The sequence below is a fragment of the Papio anubis genome, chromosome 16 (genome assembly GCF_008728515.1).
Source record: "Papio anubis isolate 15944 chromosome 16, Panubis1.0, whole genome shotgun sequence".
Classification (NCBI taxonomy): Eukaryota; Metazoa; Chordata; class Mammalia; order Primates; family Cercopithecidae; genus Papio; species Papio anubis.
This window is the reverse complement of record NC_044991.1, coordinates 85128141-85148377: the sequence shown is the minus strand read 5'-3', so window position 1 is coordinate 85148377 and position 20237 is coordinate 85128141. Positions and strand designations below refer to the sequence as shown.

General features: G+C 48.8%; 1 protein-coding gene across 1 annotated transcript; it reads left to right on the top strand.

The window, feature by feature from the left end:
* Positions 1-267: 267 nt before the first annotated feature.
* Positions 268-7198, top strand: LOC101019890 (the record flags this gene model as incomplete). Its single annotated transcript, XM_021921752.2, is given in 3 exon segments — positions 268-726; positions 728-883; positions 885-7198. Coding segments are annotated over 3 exon segments (687 nt in total), but the record flags the coding sequence as incomplete, so codon positions are not given.
* Between the last annotated feature and the right edge of the window lie 13039 nt (positions 7199-20237).

The following is a 20237-nucleotide window of genomic DNA, read 5'->3' as shown; positions in this document are numbered from 1 at the left end:
CTGGGGAGGCATGAATTTTGGGAGGGACACTATCCCGCCCAGAACAGCTTCTGTTATTTAGTGTGTGTGTGCTCAGTGCTTTGTAGACTTGACTTGATTCCCTCCTCCTAGCCATATTATGAGGATGGGACAGTGGCTACCTTGCCTCAGATGAGGACGCGAGGCACAGAGCCTTGGAACGTCTCAGGATACATGATTATCTTTGCCCTTGCTTGGAATTCACCTGGTTTTCAAAGAGGGGGACTGCAGCAGAGCCTCCCAACCTGACTTTTCTCTCCAAACGGCAGTCCCTGCACGACAACGAACAAGGAGAAGCTGGGCTCCAGAGAGCCGTATGTTCACAGGCTCCACAGCGAGAAGAAATGTCCTGCTTTAAAACGGACATTGATCAGACCTGCTGGGAGGGCGAGCGGGAGGCAGAAAGGCACGGCTGCTTCCAAGTTTCTGTTGGCAGAGAGGGCAGAGCTGACAACTCCCATTGAAACTGCAAGAGCAGAGACAGGGCCAGCCCGGAACCCCAGCCCCACTCACAGCTCTAGGTTGACGCTTCTCAGCGGGAAGAGCTCTATCTCTCTCAAAAGTTTCAATAATCTTATCCTAACCTGGCACAGAACCTCACCCTTCCTGGGAACACAGGAATGTTTGCTACTTGATGTCAATAAAATCCAACTCCTTAAGGTCTCTCCTGGGATCGAAGGGGTGGAGTTCATTCCACACCATTCTGAGGACAGAGTCAGAGGAATTTGCTGGGTCTTCTCTGGCTCAGAATAAGTCCACCAGGCATTTCTACCTTATCCAGAAGACAATCGTTTATGTGCACAAGTGCACAGCGGCCGACACCGCCAGCACTAACCACATTGGATTCTCGGTCCACCGTCATTGAAGGCTCCAGCCCTCATTCAAGGCTGGTCTGTTCCCGTAGGCCTTCTGACGAGTGCCACATTTTGTTCCTCTAAATTGGGTGAAGCCCCCTCAAATGCTAGTTTCAAAGAGCCTTTGCTACAAAGGCAGGTGCTGGAGCCCCAAATCCAAAGGCTCTGACTCAGTAGGTCCAGGTTGGGGTCCCAGGACTGTAATACAGGTGTTCCTGGCACCACACTTCGCCAAATGCTGGGTAGCTTGGAAGAAAGCTCCATAAGCAATCTAGAGCTTTATATCATCACTCAAAAGTAAAGATTTGTAGGAAAGATCTAAACCAGTGTCTTTCCAAGTTCCCAGCTTCTTCATCCAAGCTGCTGGTTGAGGGGAAGGTGATTTTAGATTTTAGGGCATCGATTTATATAGTGTGAAAATTATTCCCCTCTGGTTAGATCAAAGGAAAATTCTTCATCTGGCACTAAGAGTCTTTAGCACCTCCTGACACTTCTAAGCTCCCTTTTGAACAAAGAGAGAGAGGCCTCAGGCTTGAAGCCATCAGCAGGCAGCAGTATCTGGCTGGAATTTAGCAATGTTCATTTGTGGTCAAGGTATTTATTTCTGTAGTTACCTTTCATTAATGGCAAGCAACATCGACTTCCATTTATGATAATGATATCAAGTTCCCTTTTAGTTAAATGTTTCATTAGAAAAGTGAGGTGATTCACAGAAAAAGAAAAATAGGGACTTGAATTATAGTACAGGTGCTGGGTCAGGACAAAATGATGGTGGCGGTTCAGAAATTACTGATTTTTGGGAAATGCTAGTCTAGTCGATGCTTAGCATTTGGGGTTGAGAAAACCAAGGCCTTGAGAGGGGAAGGAACTCGTCTGAGCTCACACAATATCAGGTGGTGGTCTTTGCTGTCACCCACAGTCACCCACCATGGAGCTCTGCAGAACCGCCACTTGTGAACCAGGGGATCTGAGCTCACGGGGGAAGTGTGAGTCTCAAGGCACCAACATCTTTAAAACAGATAAAAATAAAGCGGCAAGAGTGACCTCACCCCAGCATGTGGTGGCCGCTGAGAGCAGAGGGCTGTAAAAATTAATTGCCCTCTATTTGTGACCTGCTGTAGCAGGCGGGCCTCCTTCGAGGGGGTCACCCGAGAGGCGGCGGGCAATGGAAACATTCTTTGGGCCTGACACAGTGGTTCAACAGTGACCTCACCCCAACAACTGAAGACTTGTTATTCAAAACTTAATTTTATTTTGTTTCTAAGTGCTTAGGAGCTGGGGCTAAGGCAACTTTTGTCATCAAAAGGAAGGCCCAGATCTTGGAAAGGAGCAGAGCATCCTGAGTGTCTGCCGAGCGCCGACTTTGCAGCCGCAGGTTCAAGTTCTTCCCTAACCCCGGCAGATCTGCCTTCTCAGTCCTATTGGTCTCCATGTGTGGTTCGCGCGATCTCTGGGCTTTGCTGATGTGAAGCCACGGGGAGGTGGAGTTTTAAGAGCGGTGTTCTCCGCGGGAAGAGCGCTTTCTTTCTCGAACATTTCAGTAAACTCATCCCAACCTGGCACAGAACCTCACCCTTCCTGGGGACACAGGAATGTTTGCTACTTGATGTCAATAAAATGCAACTCCTGAACGTCTCTCCTGGGGGCCATTCATAGGGTGGGGTTCCTCTGTCGGGTCCCCCATTCAAGGCTGCTCTGTTCCTGCAGATCTTTGTTCTGTTTCTCTAACTTTAGCCAAGCTCCCTCAAACGCTAGTTTCAAAGAGCCTTTGTTACAAAGGCAAGTGCTAGGGCCCCAAATCCAAAGGCTCTGACTCAGTAGGTCCAGGGTGGGATTCCAGGACCATGATACAAGTGGTCTGGGCATCACACTTGGCCAAATGCTGTGAGATCCTCACACAAGACATGTATTGAAGGAGGGCTCTAAGGAGAAGCTGGAAAGGCAGTGAGGGCAGAAAGGGTCTGGGCAACGATTGGTCTCAGCTGGAGTCTAGCACAGTCCCATGGGGAGCCCTGGAACAAAAATGATGCCACGGAGTTGAAACTGTGTTAGGTGCGAGGCAAAGCATTCAAACCCCATGTCAGTCAGTCATCAGCTATACGATGCCTGTGGGGTGGGCAAGGAGGACCTTCTCAGTCATGGACACTTTTCCAGAGAAGGCAACAGCAGCGTCTTTAGAAGCATTCGTACTCTGGTAAACCAGCTCTCAGGGATCACAGGAGGAAGAGTGCTGATTTATAGCTTTTGCCAATGTCTGTGGTGTCAATACTTCCTCTATGCCAATTGCAAAGCTACCAATGGTTTAACAATGGGCTCACAAATTTCCTGAATATTTAACAACGAGTTCTTTCAAGCCCAGAGGAGCTGGCTCAAGCACACTCTACATTAGCAGTCAACTCTCAAGACAGCTGGAGGAAGCGAAGGTTCCTGGAAAGAAGACTGTGGCAGGACACACAGCGCCTCTTGGGCCTGGATGATGGCAGGTGCTTTCTAACCAAGATTCCTGCTTCCTCTCTCACCCATTGCCTTTCCTTGTCCCATGAGCAGGAGCATCTTTGGCAGACACAACTCTAACACGCCACCCCTGGATTAAAACCCTTCACAGACCCTCCATCACCTTAGGGATAAAGTCCCCTCCTCACTTTGGCCCTCAGAACTCTGCCCCTTGGACCCCTGTTGACCACCTCTTTCCACTCGCTTTCTCGTGGACTTTCTGCTCCGACCACCCTGACTCTTCTCCCGTCCTTGAGGTTTTGATCTCTCTCATGACCAGACATCCAGGCCGCTTCACATGCAGCCCTTTTGGCCAGAGACACAATGATGGCCCCTGCCCCATCCGCTCAGCCCACCTCACTTCAACACAGAATTGGTGGAACATCTACTTTGCATCTGTCTCATTTGTGAGCAGGGCATTCAGGACCAGCTGTGTGAGCTTGGGCCAGTTCACCCCATCTCTGGGCTAAGTTTGCAGTCTGTCTTCCACCCTGGACTGGTTTCTCCTTGAAGGTAAAGACTTTGTGTGGCTTCATTACTCCTCAAAATCCAACACCTAGTACAGGGCTTTATTATGGAGAAATGAACAAATTGATCAGTCTACCAAATGAATTATGAATGTCTGAGTGATCAAGGCTGCTGCCTGGTAGTAAATGTCTCCAAGAAGAGCCCCTCAGAAAAGTCTCCCTGTGCCCTGCAGCCTCACCCTGAGGACTTGAGAGTGAAGTCATGGTGCTAAGAGCTGGCCCAGGCTCAGCCCCAAGTGTGCCAGCTGCTTCTTAGATGTGGCTCCATTTACTCCTCACAACAGACCTGGGTAGGAGATCAAAGCATTGCCCCATTTTAGAGACAAGGAAATTGAAGAGGCTCAAGGGGTTAAATAAATTACCCAGGGCCAAGTGGTTACTCAATAACAATTGTTCTACAACGGACTTCTTCACCAACAGCATTTCCTTCCACCATACAGAGCTATCATAGAGCAGTACCTCATCATTTTATCTGCTGCTCTGTATCTCCCAGCACGGATGCACCTTCCTCTTTAAATGTCCCCGTTTGCTGAGCATTTGCATGGTTTTCCTTTGCTTTTCTTTGTGTGTGATCTTTGCATGCCTGTGTGAGTAGTGCTATATTGGCTGGAAGAGGAAGACGCAGATAAGAGTGAAGTTCACATCTTGAGTGATTTTGCAGCTAAACTTATGGGCAGTGAAGAATTCACACTGCCCAGAGAGAGTTTGGCCTTTGTCCCCGGCTCCTGGGAGGTGGCCTCTAAGCCCTTGGAATGTCCTGTCTGATAAAAGTGTCTTTGTTTACCTGGGAAATCTTAGGCCACACAAGATTATCTATGTCAACAGTATGATTTATGGTGGGGGTCTTTGGTCACCCAGTACCAACCTGACCTTTGGAAGGACTGGAGGCCAAAGGCCAGCCACATAGGCAGTCATGCATGTCTACGTGCCTGAACCCCAATAAAAACTCTGGGTATGGAGGCTCACACGAGCTTCTCTGGCTGGCAAATCTCCATGTATGTGGTCATACATCATTGCCAGGAAAAGTGAGTGCTGTCTGGGACTTAGGAGAGGACAACTAGAATTTTTATGCTTGGAACTTCCCTGGGCTCTGCTCCATGTTTTTTTCCAATGACCAGTTTTAATCTAAATTATTTTGTGTAACAAACTGTGACAGAGTACAGTGGCTTTCAGTGAGTCCCGTGAATCCTTTAAGCAAATTATGAACCCTGAGGATAGGCTTGGGGTCCCCAAATTTGTAATCAGTCACAGTTGTCTTGGGGATCCCTACTCTGCAATTTCCATTTCAAGAATGCCTCCTCCAGGACTGGCCCTAGAAAGAAAGTGCCAAGAGGCCTCCCACTGCATCTTGCCCATGGCTAGATCCCTTGGTCCCAGCACCCAGTAGACATCCAGTCAATACTTGTTGAATCTACACATTCAACAATGGCAGTCCCCGACCATCAGCCTGAGCTGTTAATGTTATTATCCCCACTTTAAGAGGCTGAGGAATCAGGAGTTCAGGGAGGAAGCACCCGGGGAAATTGTATGGGTTGGGGCCAAGCCCGGGGTTGCTTGACTTTTCAAAGATGGACTCCATGGAGACCAGTCCTGGCCTATGATGATGCTATCTCTTCCATGCATGCATCTGGCCTCAAAGAAAGGAAGATGGTGAGGACAGGGGGAGAGAGAGAGACCTTTGTGAGTATGAAAGGGAAAACCAGATGAGAGGAGATAACTGCTTCAATGCCATGCTTTTTATTATAGAAATCTGCACTTAGAGGTTAAAGAAAAGATTTTTTTTTTGGTTGTTATTTGCTTAAGAGAATTGGAGAACTGAGAGCTGTCTGGGTGGATGATTAATGGGAAAAAAATTACATTTCAATGAGGTCTCTCCTCCTGAAGGGTGACTCTCATCAAAGGGATGTATAGAGTGGATGTCAGGTTCATTTCCTCATTTCCGTCTCAGCTGGGGCTGAAAGAGACTCTCTTAAGGGGGAATCGGGTAGAAAAATTGCAGTTTAAGTCCAAGAGTCTTGTTATTAAAAATAACATGGCTAACGTCTACAGAACACTTGCTAGGGCCAGGTGCTGTGACGAGCATGCAGTTTGCAGTATCACGTACATAGAACAGCCGCATGAATTACGTGCCAAGAGCATCCCCGTTTCACAGATGGACAAAATGGGGCACAGGGAGCTTCAGCAGTTGGACCAGGGTCCCAGGGCTTGGAACGTGACTGAGAGCAGATCTGCCTGGCTCCTTGGTCACGGCTCTTCCATCCAGATTCGTTTAAGGGCTGACCCTGATTCTGACAGGGCTAACCTTGAGCCCAGGGTCCACAGATCTGGTTTTAAGGAGAGGATTGAAAGAGGCCGTACCTATGAGCAGGCTCCATCGCTGTCTGTCCAGTGCACTGGGATGTGGGCACCTCGCTCTTCTCCATCATAGGGCACAGCCTCCTCCGGGTGTCTCCTTTCCCATACACGTGGGCTGTGGTTTTGTAATGGGGAGGAAATGGAGGAGACTCTTCCTGCTGCTTTGGGGCTCAGGAAAGCAGAGTTGGGGGAAGGCTCTTCTCTCTGTCTCTACTTTTACTCAGCCCTGTCCCAGCACCTCAAGGATATCAGAGGCAGGGCCATCAGCAGGAACACTGTGCTCATCGCAGGCCACTGTTTAACATGACTGTCCCCAGCAGAGGAGGCCAGACAGATGTGGATTCTGGGGCAAGTGCTCGGACAGACTGGCTGCGGGCTCTTCCAAGGCCCCTCAGCATTAATGAGGGTGGGGCTTCTGCTGATACCAGGCCTGAGGCTGTGAGCCTGGAAACATGGAGCCTCTTCCAATTTCCTTGTATGATGTCCTTGGCCATGCGTTTCCCAAGCCTCTCCTCTATCCTGTTTATATTGCCAACTGCACCAGCTCTTAGGTAGACAGAGCTGCAACACTAAGTCCTTTTTCTCTGCTCATCTTTCTTCCCTCACCCCATTCTTGTCAACTCCTGCTGCAAGGGGTTCCCCAATGCAGCACATGGAGAGGACGTGCTGGTTGCAGGGCCGCTAAAATGCTCTGCTGGAGGCCACTTTTGACCAGCACGAGAGGGTAAAGACAGCCAAAGTCCCCTCTCCTTCACCCCTGGTGACTCCAGGAGGGTTCTCCTGGGGAGAATTATGGTAGAACACAGATCAGGGTTTGTCTTATAATCCTGTAAATATTTACAAATGTGCTAGACTTTGGAGTTAGAGCAGTGAACAGAGCATCACAATTCCTGTCCTCATGGAGCTGATGATAAATGGATAGATGGATGGATGGATGGATGGATGGATGGATGGATGCATGGGTGAATGCATGGGTGGATAAATGGGGGTGAGTGGGCGGGTGGTTGGATGGACAGATGATTGGATGGATGGATAGGTGAATAATGGATTGATGGATGAATTGGTGGGTGAATGAATGGATAAATAGATGGGTGTGTGAATGGGTGGATGGACAGACAGACTAGACTTAAACCTCAGCTCTTCAGTAGTGTGTGATCTTGGACAAATTGCATAGCATCTCTGTGTCTTAGTGTTCTCATCTGTTAAATGGTGATGACAATAGTATCAATTTCAGAAGTTTTTTTCTTAAGATAAAATGAACAAACATATAAAGTGCTTAGAATAGGGTCTGCACAAGGTAAGTGCTACATGAACTGGATTATGTTAGTGGAAAAGGCAGACATTAACCAAAATTTTTGTTAGAAGTTGTAACATTGTAACTAGTCAGAGCCACACAGGAGAGGCATGAGAACATTTAACAGGGTTTGGGGAGCGGTGGGTGGAGAGTGAGGGCCAGGCTGACCTAGGCAGGGAGGGAAGGAAAAGGTGAGGTGAGCAGTAGGTTCATGAGGAGCCCAGGCAAGGAGGGGTGAGCACAGCATTTCAGGCTCAGGGAACTGCACGTGCAAAGGCCCTGTGGAAGAATAAAGAGCACAAGATCTGAGAGGCAGTCACACGACTGAAGCTCGGGGACAGGTAGCATGAAGTGGGCAGGGGCTGAGAGATCAGCAGAAGCTGGACCCTGCAGGGGCTTCACCTTCCCAAGAGCAGTGCGGGCCAGGAAGGGAGGGAGGTTGGGAGTCATATCTGTGTTTCAAGAAGCTTGATATTATCTAACAAGCCCAAGGGTCAGCTCAGGCCCCCAGAAGCCTCAGGCTGGCCATCTGCAGACAATGCTGGTGGACAGCAAGGCTCTGCAGAGCTGGAGGTGCCGGGCCCCCAGAGGTGGGTTGAAGGGTACCCAGGAGGCAGAACGAGAGCCCCACTCTCACTCCAAACAGAGCAGGCCTTTAAACATATTTCATCTGGTACATATGTTGGGGCTTTGACAGAAGATGTCACTCAAGAGGTCTCCACAGCCAAATAAAAGGGGAAGAAAAAGAAATAAAAGAAAACCATTTCTAAGCCAACCCCTTTGTCATGCAGGTGGGGAAACCAAGGCCCTGTGTGCCCTACAGCTACACAGTTCATGGCTGAACCGGGCCCTGGGCCCCCTCCCTGCACTGCGCTGTGCTTTCCTGGAGTCGTATTAATATATTTCCTGAATGCTAGAAAATATTTCTGTTGCCTTAACAAATTAGCACAGACTTAGCTCAGCAACACCAGCTTACCCTCCTACAGTTCCGTGGGTGGGAAGTGCTCAGGGGTCTCCTCGCTGGGCTGTAATCGGAGGGGCACAGGGCTGCGTTCCTTCTGGAGGCTCCAGAGGAGGATGGGTTTCTGTTCCAGGCCGTTGGTGGACTTCACTTCCTAGGAGTTGTGGGATTGAGGTCCCACTTCCTGGCTGGCTATCTTGGCCGGGGGCCTCTCTGCAGCCTGCACATGACCTCTGCTCAGGGCCAGCATCGGGACATGGAATTCTGCACATGCTACATGGTCGCAACCCTTCTTAGGAGCTGGTGTCACTCTCACTGTGGCTGCCAGAGTTTCTCTACTTTAAAAAAATAATTTTAATTGTGGTAAAATATGCATAACATAAAAGTTCCCACCCTAACTATTTCTGAGTGTGTAGTTTGGTGCATTAAGTACACTCACATTGCTGTGGAACCGTCACCACCATTCATCTCCAGAGTTTTTTCAGTTTCCCAAACTGAAACCCTGTCCCCCATAAACATTCACTCCCCATTCCCGTGTCTTCCAGTCCCTGGAAACTACCATGCTATTTTCTGTCTCTATGAATTACTGTAGGGGTTTCATATGAGTGGAATCAGACAGTATTCGTCCTTCTGAGACTGGCGATTCCACTTAATATCATGTCTTCAAGGTTCACCCATGCTGTAGCCTGTGTCAGCATTCCTTTCCTTTTTAAGGCTGTGTAATATTCCATTGTTTGAGTGCACCACATTGTGTATTCATTCATCCATCAGTGGACACTTGGGGTGCTTCTGCCTTTTGGCTACTGTGAATGACGCTGCTGTAAACATGCGTGCACAGGTGTCTGTTCAAGTCCCTGCTTCATTCTTTGGGGCATACACCCAGAAGTGGAATTGCTGGATCACATGATAATTTTATTTTTAATTTTTTGAGAAACCACCATACTGTTTTTCATTTTATATTCTCACCAACAATGCACAAAGTTTCCAATTTCTCTTCATTCTCATCAACTCTAGTTTTATTTTTCTTTCTTTCTTTCTTTTTTTTTTAATAGTAGCCATCCTAATGAGTGTGTTTGGGGAGGGAGTATCTCATTGTGGTTTTGATTTGCATTTCCTTAATGATGAGTGATGTTGACACTCAAGTAACTAGATTGTGCCCCCTTAGATACTCAGCTAATCCAGGGTAATCTGCCCATCTGTAAATCTTATTTAATCACATCTGCAAAGTCTCTTTGCCATGTAAGGTGACATATCCACAGGTTCTGGGGGCTGAGGCATGGACATTTTGGAGACCATTATTCTGCCTCCCACACCTGAGTAGCTAAAAATGAAGCTGGAGGGCTTCTTGGGGGAGCCTGTCCCCTTCTCTCTTCTCAGACCAGGTTTTGGGGGGAGTATTCCAGGACTGTGAGGACCTGCACACTTTCACAAAACTGCACTTGCTTCCAGGTATCTTGTTTCCTCGCCCAAGTCTCCAAAAATAAAGCACCTGAGGGCCCCCGTCACTCACCCCCTCTCCGTCTGTCCGTCCTGTCAGCAAATGTTGACTGGGTGGCTCCTCCAGGCCAGGTGTCATGCAGGCCTGACATAGATGGACCATCCATCTACCATCCATCCATCCATCTATCCCATTCATTCATATGTTCTTCCATCCATCCACCCATTCTTCCATCCATATATCCATTCATCCTTCCATCCATCCATCATCCATTTATCCATCTATTAATCTATTTATCCATCCACTATTCATCCATCTATCTACTATCCATCCATCCATCCATCCAGTCCCCCATCCATCCATCCATCCATCCATCCATCCAACCATCCGTCCATCTGTGCAGGGCACAGAAGTGGGCCAAGTCTTGGGTGGGACTTAGACGTGAGCTGCAGCGTCCCACCATCAAAATGAGGTTGCAAGTGTGTTAAGAACAGTGAAGAGAGACCATGGGGCACACCCACTCTGGGCTTGGAAGTTCAGGAAAGGCCTCACTGAGGAATTGATATTTAGTCTAAAGCAGGAAAGGAGAGTTTCTAGGCAGAGGGAGCAGAGTATGCAAAGGCCCTGCAGTTGGAAAGGGCTCAGGATCTGTGAGATGGCGAAGGTGGCTGAGTATAGTGAGCAGGAGGTTGGAGAAGTCAGTGGTTCTGTTTCCCATTCCAGAAACTTCTCTGGTATAAAGTACTCTCAATAGGGGATTGTTTTCCCTTCTGCAAAAATAACGGAAATACCACACGTAGGAGTTGTTGTGGGACCCATTACTCAACTGTAGTTGGAGGGACAGCACAAAATCTTAGTAAGAAACGCAGCCATCAGATTATTACTCCAGTGGAAAAGATTCAACACACAGCATCCATGAGATAAGAGTTAATGTGTGGGTGACCCACGGGAAGCAGAGGGTGTGGGGGAACCTCCTTCCCTCTCTTCCCGACCTGCTCTCCTGCCTCCCCTGCCTCCCTGCCCTCTGAAGATCTTCATTTGGAGTTGACTCACAAACAGATGAATCTTTTACAACCCCCATTTCCTCTGCTCCAGGCGGCCGGCACGACGAAATGGCATCTCCCCACAGTGAAAGCCAAGCCAAACAGATTAATTTTAGATGCATCTGCTGTAGATTAAACATTTGGAAAAGCCATTTTATAAATATTTTTTTTCCACAACCACATCCCCATATGGCCGCGAGCTCCGGCCTCATTCTGAATGCTGCTGGGGGCCTTACCCATATGTATTTAATGTTCACTCCAGGCTCAAGACTTCTGTTCCCGGCCTCCAGGGAGCATTCCAGAGCATGTTTTAATCTACTTTTGGGGAACGCATCAGACTCCTCTGGGCAAACAAAGCATGGGGAGCCTTCCTGGAGGTGGGATGGGGTTTGGGGAGGGAGAGTGTAGGGTAACCCCTTCTTGGGCCTCTCTCCAGATGGCTGACCCTCAGCCCCCTGTCTCTGCTCTGCACCGATCTAGGCCCTAGAAGTTCCAGGAAATGGGATCCTTGTCTTTCTAGAGCTCCCTGTCCGGCAGAAAAAAATCCCCCTTCAGGTCAGCCTTGGCTCCCTTGAGCCACCAGACTCCATGGAGGGTCAGCAAGACCTGTGGGTTCTGCCTCATTGGTGCCTTCTGGGTCTGTCTCCACTGCCCGTTTCCATCGCCCCCAGCCCGTGGTTCATGCCTGGACTATCATTGACCTCCCAGCTGAGGCTCACTTGTCCACTCACTCGCCCTGATCCAGCTACCCCCAGCAGCCTAAAGGCTCACATCTCTTCCCGGTCTAAAACCCAACACCAATGGAGAATAGTCACCCGCTTCCACCCCACCCTCTGCCATGAAGGCTGCATGCCTCAAGATGGTTGTCCAGGCCCCACAAGGCCCCATGCCTGCTGCTTCTCCTTTGGCTTGATTTTCTTTGATTTTGGAAATTACAGATTCAGAAGAACTCTCAAAAATAGTGCAGACAGGTCTGATGTGCCCTTTAAGTCCACAGCAGGAAGTAGAGTTCACTAGCAGGCGTCACCATGAGGGGCCTGGCAGGGGGAGGGCCTGTGAATCCACGGTGATTGCATGACAGCCATGATTACTCTGGGGCCACGGATCCCGGTTTCTTCTGAATATAAGAGGCAACACGGGTCCAAATTTAACTTGATCTTTGCCTACCGTGTAGACCAGATGCTTCCCATTCCCACCCCGGCCCTTGCACTCAGTGTCTGTTCTTGCCTCACACAAAATCAGTGGACTTTTCCTTATTCAATTCCATGTTCCAATTTCTCATTCATGAGGCTGGTATGTGGAGCCTCCTGTTTTGGAATTCCAGCTCTGCACTAGGTAGGTAAATATGGGTACAGAGTGAAGGACTGCGAGGTGGGAACAGCTGGTCCAAAGGCCCTGAGGTAACAACAAGCTTCATGTGTCCAAGTGACAGGCAAAAGCCCAATGCAGGAGGAAGGAGGAAAAACAGGGGAGGATGAGTTGCTTGGTCCATTAAAACAAGAGCTCCCAGCCCTAGAAACAATACCAGGTAAGTCTTTGCTGCACTGGCTCTGTCTTGACTTCTGCTACCCACTGAGTGTGGTGTCCTAGGCAAGTTTCTTAGGCCCTAAAATCTGTTTGGAATGATGAATGTTACCTAAATGTCTAGATTCATGTCCTGTTCTGCTGCCCTCAAAAACTTCAGGGTCTCATATGGGCTTTGCCCAGGTAGGGCTTGATGGTTGTAAGCAACAGAAACTGATACTGGCCACTGGAAGCAAAGAGCACATTTGCTGGGAGGGCACAGTGAGGACTCAGGATAAGCAAGGGAGGCTGGAGAACCTGCTTGGAATAAACCAGGTCTGGGGCAGAACCAAGAAATCATGGTAGCTGGGAGTAATGACAGACTCCCAGCTACCTTCTTGCAGGAATAAAGGAACTGCTTTTCTTAGCATCTAATAAATAATTTCATCATTCAATTGAAGAGTCAAAGTCCTAGAAGAAAGAGCACTGTGCCCACCTGGGCTAAGTATTCTCCAGCCTCACCCCAACCCTCACCCATTCTCTGTCTGTCTCCACCCTATCCTGAGCCCTGGGAAGATGGCCTTTAAAAACTGCATCCATGATGTCCCTTATCCTCTGACTTCTGATTAGGTTTGACCAAAATGAGCACTTGCAGCAAGGAGGATGAGAGGAGAGACAGGAGGTTATGTGTCCTTCTCCCTAGGTTGCCATGGCCTGGCCCTCCGATGGCCACAGTTCCTAATGGTGGTCGGGGACAAGGGGACCCAATCCTGGATCCAGCTCCTGCTGGGCTTCAGTGAGGCAGTTTCTGGCCTTTGCCGGCTATTGCTGGTCTTAGCTGCATTCCCTGCTGGATGGTCCTCTGTCCCTGCTTGCATCTCTGTACATGTTATGTCAAGCACTTCAGTTTTCTCTTGAGGCAAAGCTCACCTGTTCCTTCTCAGGGCCATGACTGGAACACCTCTTGGCTGGCCAGGATGATGAGTGGACCCAGTCCACGGAGTCTGGGTAGAAACACATCAGTTACCCTGCAGCAGGGGCGAGGGAGCTGGGATACTGACATGCTAACTCCTGGCATTCATTGGTTGGGCATTGCTTTTCCTGGGCACCTTCAGCTTGCCTCATGTGTGGGTACAACAGGCATGAGCAGCCACTGAGGGCTCTCAGGCAAAGACACTCAGGGGCCGCCACTGGCACTAAAATGGTACTGGCCGAGCGGTTAATGGAGCACTGAGGAGCTGAATTTTTAATTGTATTTAATTCTAATTAATTTAAATTTAAAATGCCACATGTGGCTAGGAATTCCTGTATTGGAGAGTGCAGGTCTCAAAGGGACTATAGGTTCAAAATAAATAAGCACACAAGCAATTATGTAATGACAGTCTTGCACCTCATAACAACGTTTTGGTTAACAATGAACCACGTACACAATGGTGGTCACATAACATGATGACGGAGTTGCAAGATTCCTGTCACCTGGTGACATCACAGCTATCATAACTTCGGGGCACAACGCATTCCTCACGTGTTTGTTGTGATGCTGGTGCAAACAGACCTACGGTGCTGATAGTCATATAAAAGTCTAGCACTTAAAATTATGTGTGGTACATAATACCTGATAATAAATGACTCTGTTACTGGTTTATGTATGTACTATATTATACCTTTTGTCATTATTTGAGCATGGACTCCATATATATGTGTGTGTGTATGTATACATATATACATGTATGTATACACATACATATATATATATAAAGTTACCTGTAAAACAGCCTCAGGCAGTCTTTCGGGAGGAATCTGGAAGAAGGCATTGCTATCATAGAAGATGGCAGCTCCATGCGCATTATTGCCCCTGAAGACCTTCCAGTGGAACAAGACGTGGAGGTGGAAGACAGTGATCCTAAGAATCCTGGCCCTGTCTAGGCCTAGGCTCATGTGTGTGCTTGTGTCTTCGTTTTTAACAAAAAAGCTTAAAGAGTAAAAGTAAAACTTAAAAAAAACTAAAGTAGAAAAAAGGTATAGAATAAAGATATAAAGAAAGAAAACATAACTGCAAGCTTGTTTAGAAGAAAGAAAATATTTTTTACATCTGTATAATGTGTTTGTTTTAAGCTAAGTGTTACTAGAAAAGCATCAAAAAGTTAAAAAATTAAAAAGTTAATAAAGTAAAAATTGACAGTAAGCTAAGGTTGATTTATTATTGAAGAAAGAAAAATATCTTTTTATACCCGTGGTGTTGCCAAAGTGTAGTGTTTACAAAGCGTGAAGCAGTGAGCAGTAATGTCCCAGGTCATCACATCACTCCGCATTCACTCATTGATTCGCCCACAGCAACGTCCAGTCCTACAAGCTCCATTCATGCAGGTATCTTACACAGGTACAGCAGTTTTAAATTTTTTATACCATACTTTTACTGTACCTCGTCTGTGTTGAGATAGGTTTAGATACACAAACACTCACCATTGTGTTGCGACTGCCGGCAGTATTCAGTACAGCCATGGCTGCACAGCTACACACATAGCTCAGTGTGTAGGAGGCTACACCATCTGGGTTTGTGCAGCAGGCTCTATGATGTTTGCACAATGATGAGGTCGCCTAACAACTCATTTCGCAGAACGCATCCTGTCATTAAGTGACGTATGATGGCATCGATAAGATCACCATTTTGGGCTCTCACTGTGGCCTCTACAGTTTCCTTCTGAACAGGGTTACCAAGGAACGCCTAATTCAGCTGAGACCCGAAAGGCGGCTCTGAGGACGGAAAGGAGAGAGGTGGGGGAGGAGCTTCCAGGCAGCGGAACAGCATGTGCAAAGTCATGAGGCACACGGAAGAAATGGAGGGAAGATCAATTAGACTGCAGAGTAATGAGTGCAGAGAGAGGGGACCAGGGATGGATAGGTAAGTGAGACCTAGGGGCCTTTATACCATTAGTCCCATTTTACAGAGAGGGAAAAGGAAGCTTCAAGAGGGAATGTACACATCCCGAACCACCCGCTAACATGAGGTGGGCAAGAATTTGCACCTAGGTTCATGTGGGGCCAAAGCCCGCTCTTAATCACAGCTATGCCGGCCCCTGGGAGGCGATGGCTTCCGTGCACAGCAGGAACAGTACCAAGATAGGAGCAGCATCTACCACCCTGCAGGATGGACTGAGTCGGGCTTGGAAACAGACGTCGGGGACCTGTCCAGGCCTGGCCTCCCTCAGGAGGCAGCCGTTTCCCTGGGATGGAGGCTGGAAAGCAAGCCCCAGGCTGCCTAGCAGGAGGCAGCCGTTTCCTGGGATGGAGGCTGGAAAGCGAGCCCCAGGCTGCCTAGCTTGGCCGTTGTTGACACAACACTTTTGGCCCAAAATCTCCAACCAGGAGTCCCCGGGAGGCAACACAGTGGAGAGGCACAGTCAGGTCCTCAGCCTGGGCCTGGAATAGAATAACCTGGAGGCTGACGGGAAGTGAGGTGTGGCAGCCGGTGAACAGGAAGAGGATGGGGCAAGTGTGCAGAGAGCAGAGGTGCCATCTGGGAACTGTGAGAGGAAGTCCTCATTCCTCTGGGCCACTCTTGATGAGGCAAATTGGAGAGGTGATGTTCAGGCTTTAGAGTCTCAAGACCGGGTTCTAATCCACTCCCTAGCGCTAGAGTCAGCCTCTTCTCAGTTCCGAGTGTCAGTCTTCTCAGCTGTAATATGGGCTGAGGGACATTGTAAGGATTACCTAGCACAGCAGTTCTTAAAGTGTGTGGCCCCGGGACCCCTGGGTATTCCTAAGGCCACGATTTGCCTTTTAGTCCTCATTCTCTTGTGAGAGTACAGTGGAGTTTTCCAGCAAGCTCCGTGACATGCGAGGACGTCATTGCTTTGCTGGCTGATGAAATGAATCTGTGCTGTGATTCCCGTGTTTAAAATTTTATTCGTTTTTATTTCTAACATAGAAATATCGATAGATACAACCTGCATAGATAAAAGCCCTTTGGGGTTCTCATTAATTTTAAGGGGTCCTGAGACCAACAAATTTGAGACCTTCTGGTGTAACGCTTACCACAGAGATCTGGTTAGCACCCAATGCCAATAAAACCGGAAGCTGTGCCTGTTTCACAGATGCGGAATAGAGTATGCTGGTCTTGGCTCCTGGGTTGGAAGCAACAGAGAGCACCTCTGGCTTGCTTAGGCAAATGAGGACTTCCTAGAACTCTCTTACTTCTAGAAGAAGCTGAAAAACCAGACTGGAGCAGAGGGAAGTACGAAGCAGCGTCCAAGGCCTGAGGTGCTGACGCCGTGGGAAGGTCAGCCTGAACAAAGCCACGTTTGGGGTCTCGCTGTCTGATGGAGCTGTTAAGGAGATACCCCATGCTGTCCTGGGCCAGGCCAGTGAGATTCCTCCCTCTGCAACTTGGTTCTTAAGCAGACAGGCAACAACACTCACTGTCTAGAACACAAGGAAGCCCTTCCCCAGGATCCAGGAATCCCATTTTATCAACGGCCTTTCAAGAAAATGGGAGGTTTCCCACAGCCCCGCAACCCCCATGGCTCGTGGGGCAAATGCTTAAACCAGTCCCTCCCCCAGAAGGGGCCTGGGTGTTCAATGGAAGACTGATCCTGTCTGCATTTTAAAATTCACGACGAATCTCCCTGTGCCCAACGTCCGGAAGCCCTTGCTACAAACAAGCCTCGGCTCCCACTCCCCTTATCCCCCCGAATCATGCCAGTTTTTGCAGAAGGCCGTGTGCACACTGCCTCCCCCGCAGCGGGAAATATTTCACTGGGTTTATTGGAGAAAGTGCCTGTCAGATATGATTATTTGTTTGGAGTTCTGTATATGAAATTCTGCCGGAGCCAGCGTGCTGTCACGCAGAGTTTATAGGTATATGGCAGACGCAGTCACATTAAACACTCCTTAAAAATACACTTGGTTAAAAACAACAACAGCAACAACCACCACCTTGTTTACAGTTAATGCAAAGGATCACAAAATCTTTCTTCCCCGGAGACTGCCTGTGTTCGACTGTGTTTACCGTCTGTGCAGTGGAGCCGACGACTCTGCCCTCACCCCCTATGGCCGCCCCCGCCAGGACACCTCTCCAGGAGGGAGGCCAGACGACAGACAGCCACGCTCTGTAATTCATTCCCGCTTTGCTGTGATTGCTTAATCACAGCAGGTGAGATGGATCCAGACTGACTAACCCTGAAAAAGGAATCCATCTGGCTCAGCTCAAATGATGTTTTGGACAGGGATTTGATGGGCAGCATTAAAAGGTTGAAGAAATCCATCTATCCACAAGCCCTTGTGAGTCCAATTCTGTCGGTTGATGAGATGCACAGGGGAAGGGCATTTCACTGGGGTTTTGCTAGCTAGAAGACCCTTGGGTTGGGGCTGAGTCCTCCTGGCATGTCCTGCCTCTTCCCAGCCCTCCCCCATCCTGCCTGGCCTGGATCCCTCTCCTGCTGGCCACGCATCCCACCACGGCTGCAAGGATCCGATGCCTGTGTCTGGTTGTAAGCAGTGATAATACGCCAGTGCTCCCCGCCCTTGGTCCACATTTGCTTTGGGCATGAGCCCTTACAGGATGTTAGCACCTATTGGTCACGGCAATGTTGGCTCACGTCTGCTCAAATAAGTCAATGTCCTTCTTTTGATGACTCATTTAGCAGGGGCAAGGAGCCTACCTGACGATGGCAGGCTGCTTACTGGGCCGCTACCCCAGATACATATAGCACCCTTTGTTCTTTCACTGTGCCAGGATTTGAGAAAGGGGCCGCTTTGCCTTCCCCTGTCGTTCCTGGTGATGGCAGCGGGTCTACACTTGACATAGCTGCAGCCCGTGTATGGGCGTTTGCCCCTTCGGCAGAGGAGGAGTGTGGGTTCAGGCAGACAGCAATGCTGAGAGGGACCTTCCACAGTTTCTCAGGGCAGGGAACAGCTACCACACTCTTCAGAGGACAGAAACAGAAACTCTATTCATGAATCCATGCATTTCTATTGAGGGCTCCCAAAGATACAAGATGCCAAGATACAAATCTGTGATGAAAAAGGGAAGATATTTAGGGAGCGGCCAGGGAGCTCCTAAGAGCCCCAAACCACAGCACCCGGAACTGCCTACTTCATTGATGTGCTTGAACACCACCACCTCTCATTCTCCGGTCTGTGCCTTTAGCCCCCAAAATCCCAGGAAAGGGAGGGTGTGGTTCTCACTCTCATTGCCATTGGCAAAAATCTCCCCTAACCCAGCCCACCAAATGCTGTTGAGAGATCGCTGGGCACCAGCCCTGCCCTGGGCTTTGGGGATGTGCAGATGGACACACGACTACCGTGGCCTTCAGGGAGCTCTTGGACGACCGGGGAGTCAAGGTACGCTCCCAGAGCAGCCCATAAGAGAGGCCCTTCCTAGAGTGGTGGGCTCTGGTTAATGGAGGGATTGAGCATGGGGAAGAGGTACCCAGTATTGTCCCCACCCCCTCACTCCTATTTGCCAGTGTCCTGGCTCCTTCTTCAGGGAACTACCCTTCCCCATTTTGTGAAGGTGGTTAGGGGCCGAAGGAATGTGTGTGCAAAGTGCTACCAATTAGAACCTCCAACTCCAAACCCCAAGCCAGACCCAATTCATGTCCTTTCCTGAGACTTCCATACCTGGACACTGAGAGACAGATGCTCTCTCTAGTGTTTAGAGCCCGAGGATACGGGACACACAATGTCTGTGCCCATGTGCCCCTGTACAGTGGGCTGGGACAACTCGCAGGGAATCAGAGCAGAGAGAGAGAAAGAGCATACCCTAATAGCATCCACTGAGCTCCTAGATCAAATCACGCCTGAAGGTCTCCCTCTGGATTCTTCAATTCTGTGCGCCAATAAATTGTCCTGTTTTTTATTTTTTTAAAAACCATGGTGAGTTGATTTTCTGTCTCTTGCAATGGAGAGACTCCTGATTGACATAGGGGACCTAAGTGAGCTTCATGGTGGACATATCATTTGGATGGGCCTTTAAAACAGTGGAGATTTGGGTAGGGATGAGAGCATCCAGACAGAGATTGACTGAAGCCATGATGTGGACATGGAAAGTGGAGAGGGAGTACAGGGGAGTCCCTGCCTTTGTTCGCTGTGGTATCCCTTGTGGCTCAGTATAGCGGATGCACAAAATCAACGAATGACAAGGCTTTAGTTGAACATGGAATGTGATTTGATGGCTACATATAGGCAAATCTGGAAAGGCAGGTTTAGAAACCTCAGGCATCTCAATCACTCCCAGTGAATTAGCTCAGAGAGCAAAATAGTTAATGGGCTCCAGGGCCAAAGGCATAAACACCAAGCTTTGGTTTCTCTCAGAAACTGCCTAGGATTTGGGATCTGCACAACAACACACCTGACCCCCTCCCACACTCATGCATCTTCCTTTCAGGACAAAAATCTCACTTTCAATCAATAATTACATCATCACCTGACATGAATGCAAATGCAACTCTAAGTCAGCTTTTCCATGCCAGGAGCCACAATGGGAAACTGTTTCTCCGCTCTATTCATGGCTTTTGGAAGTGGCCCCGAGACAGAGACCGTTCCATCCATAAGGATGTCAGGAAGGAGTTATTGTCTATGCACCGAAAGGCTGAAATTTCAGCAATTGCTCGATGATCTAATCTGGAGTGAAGCTCCTCTTTCCCCACCAGGATGGTGCTTGAGCACTTTTGAAATGCTAATGTTTTCAGATCCAGACTCTTCATTTTCAATATCTCAGATGCCAGAGTAAATTCAGGTGCCAGTGCCTA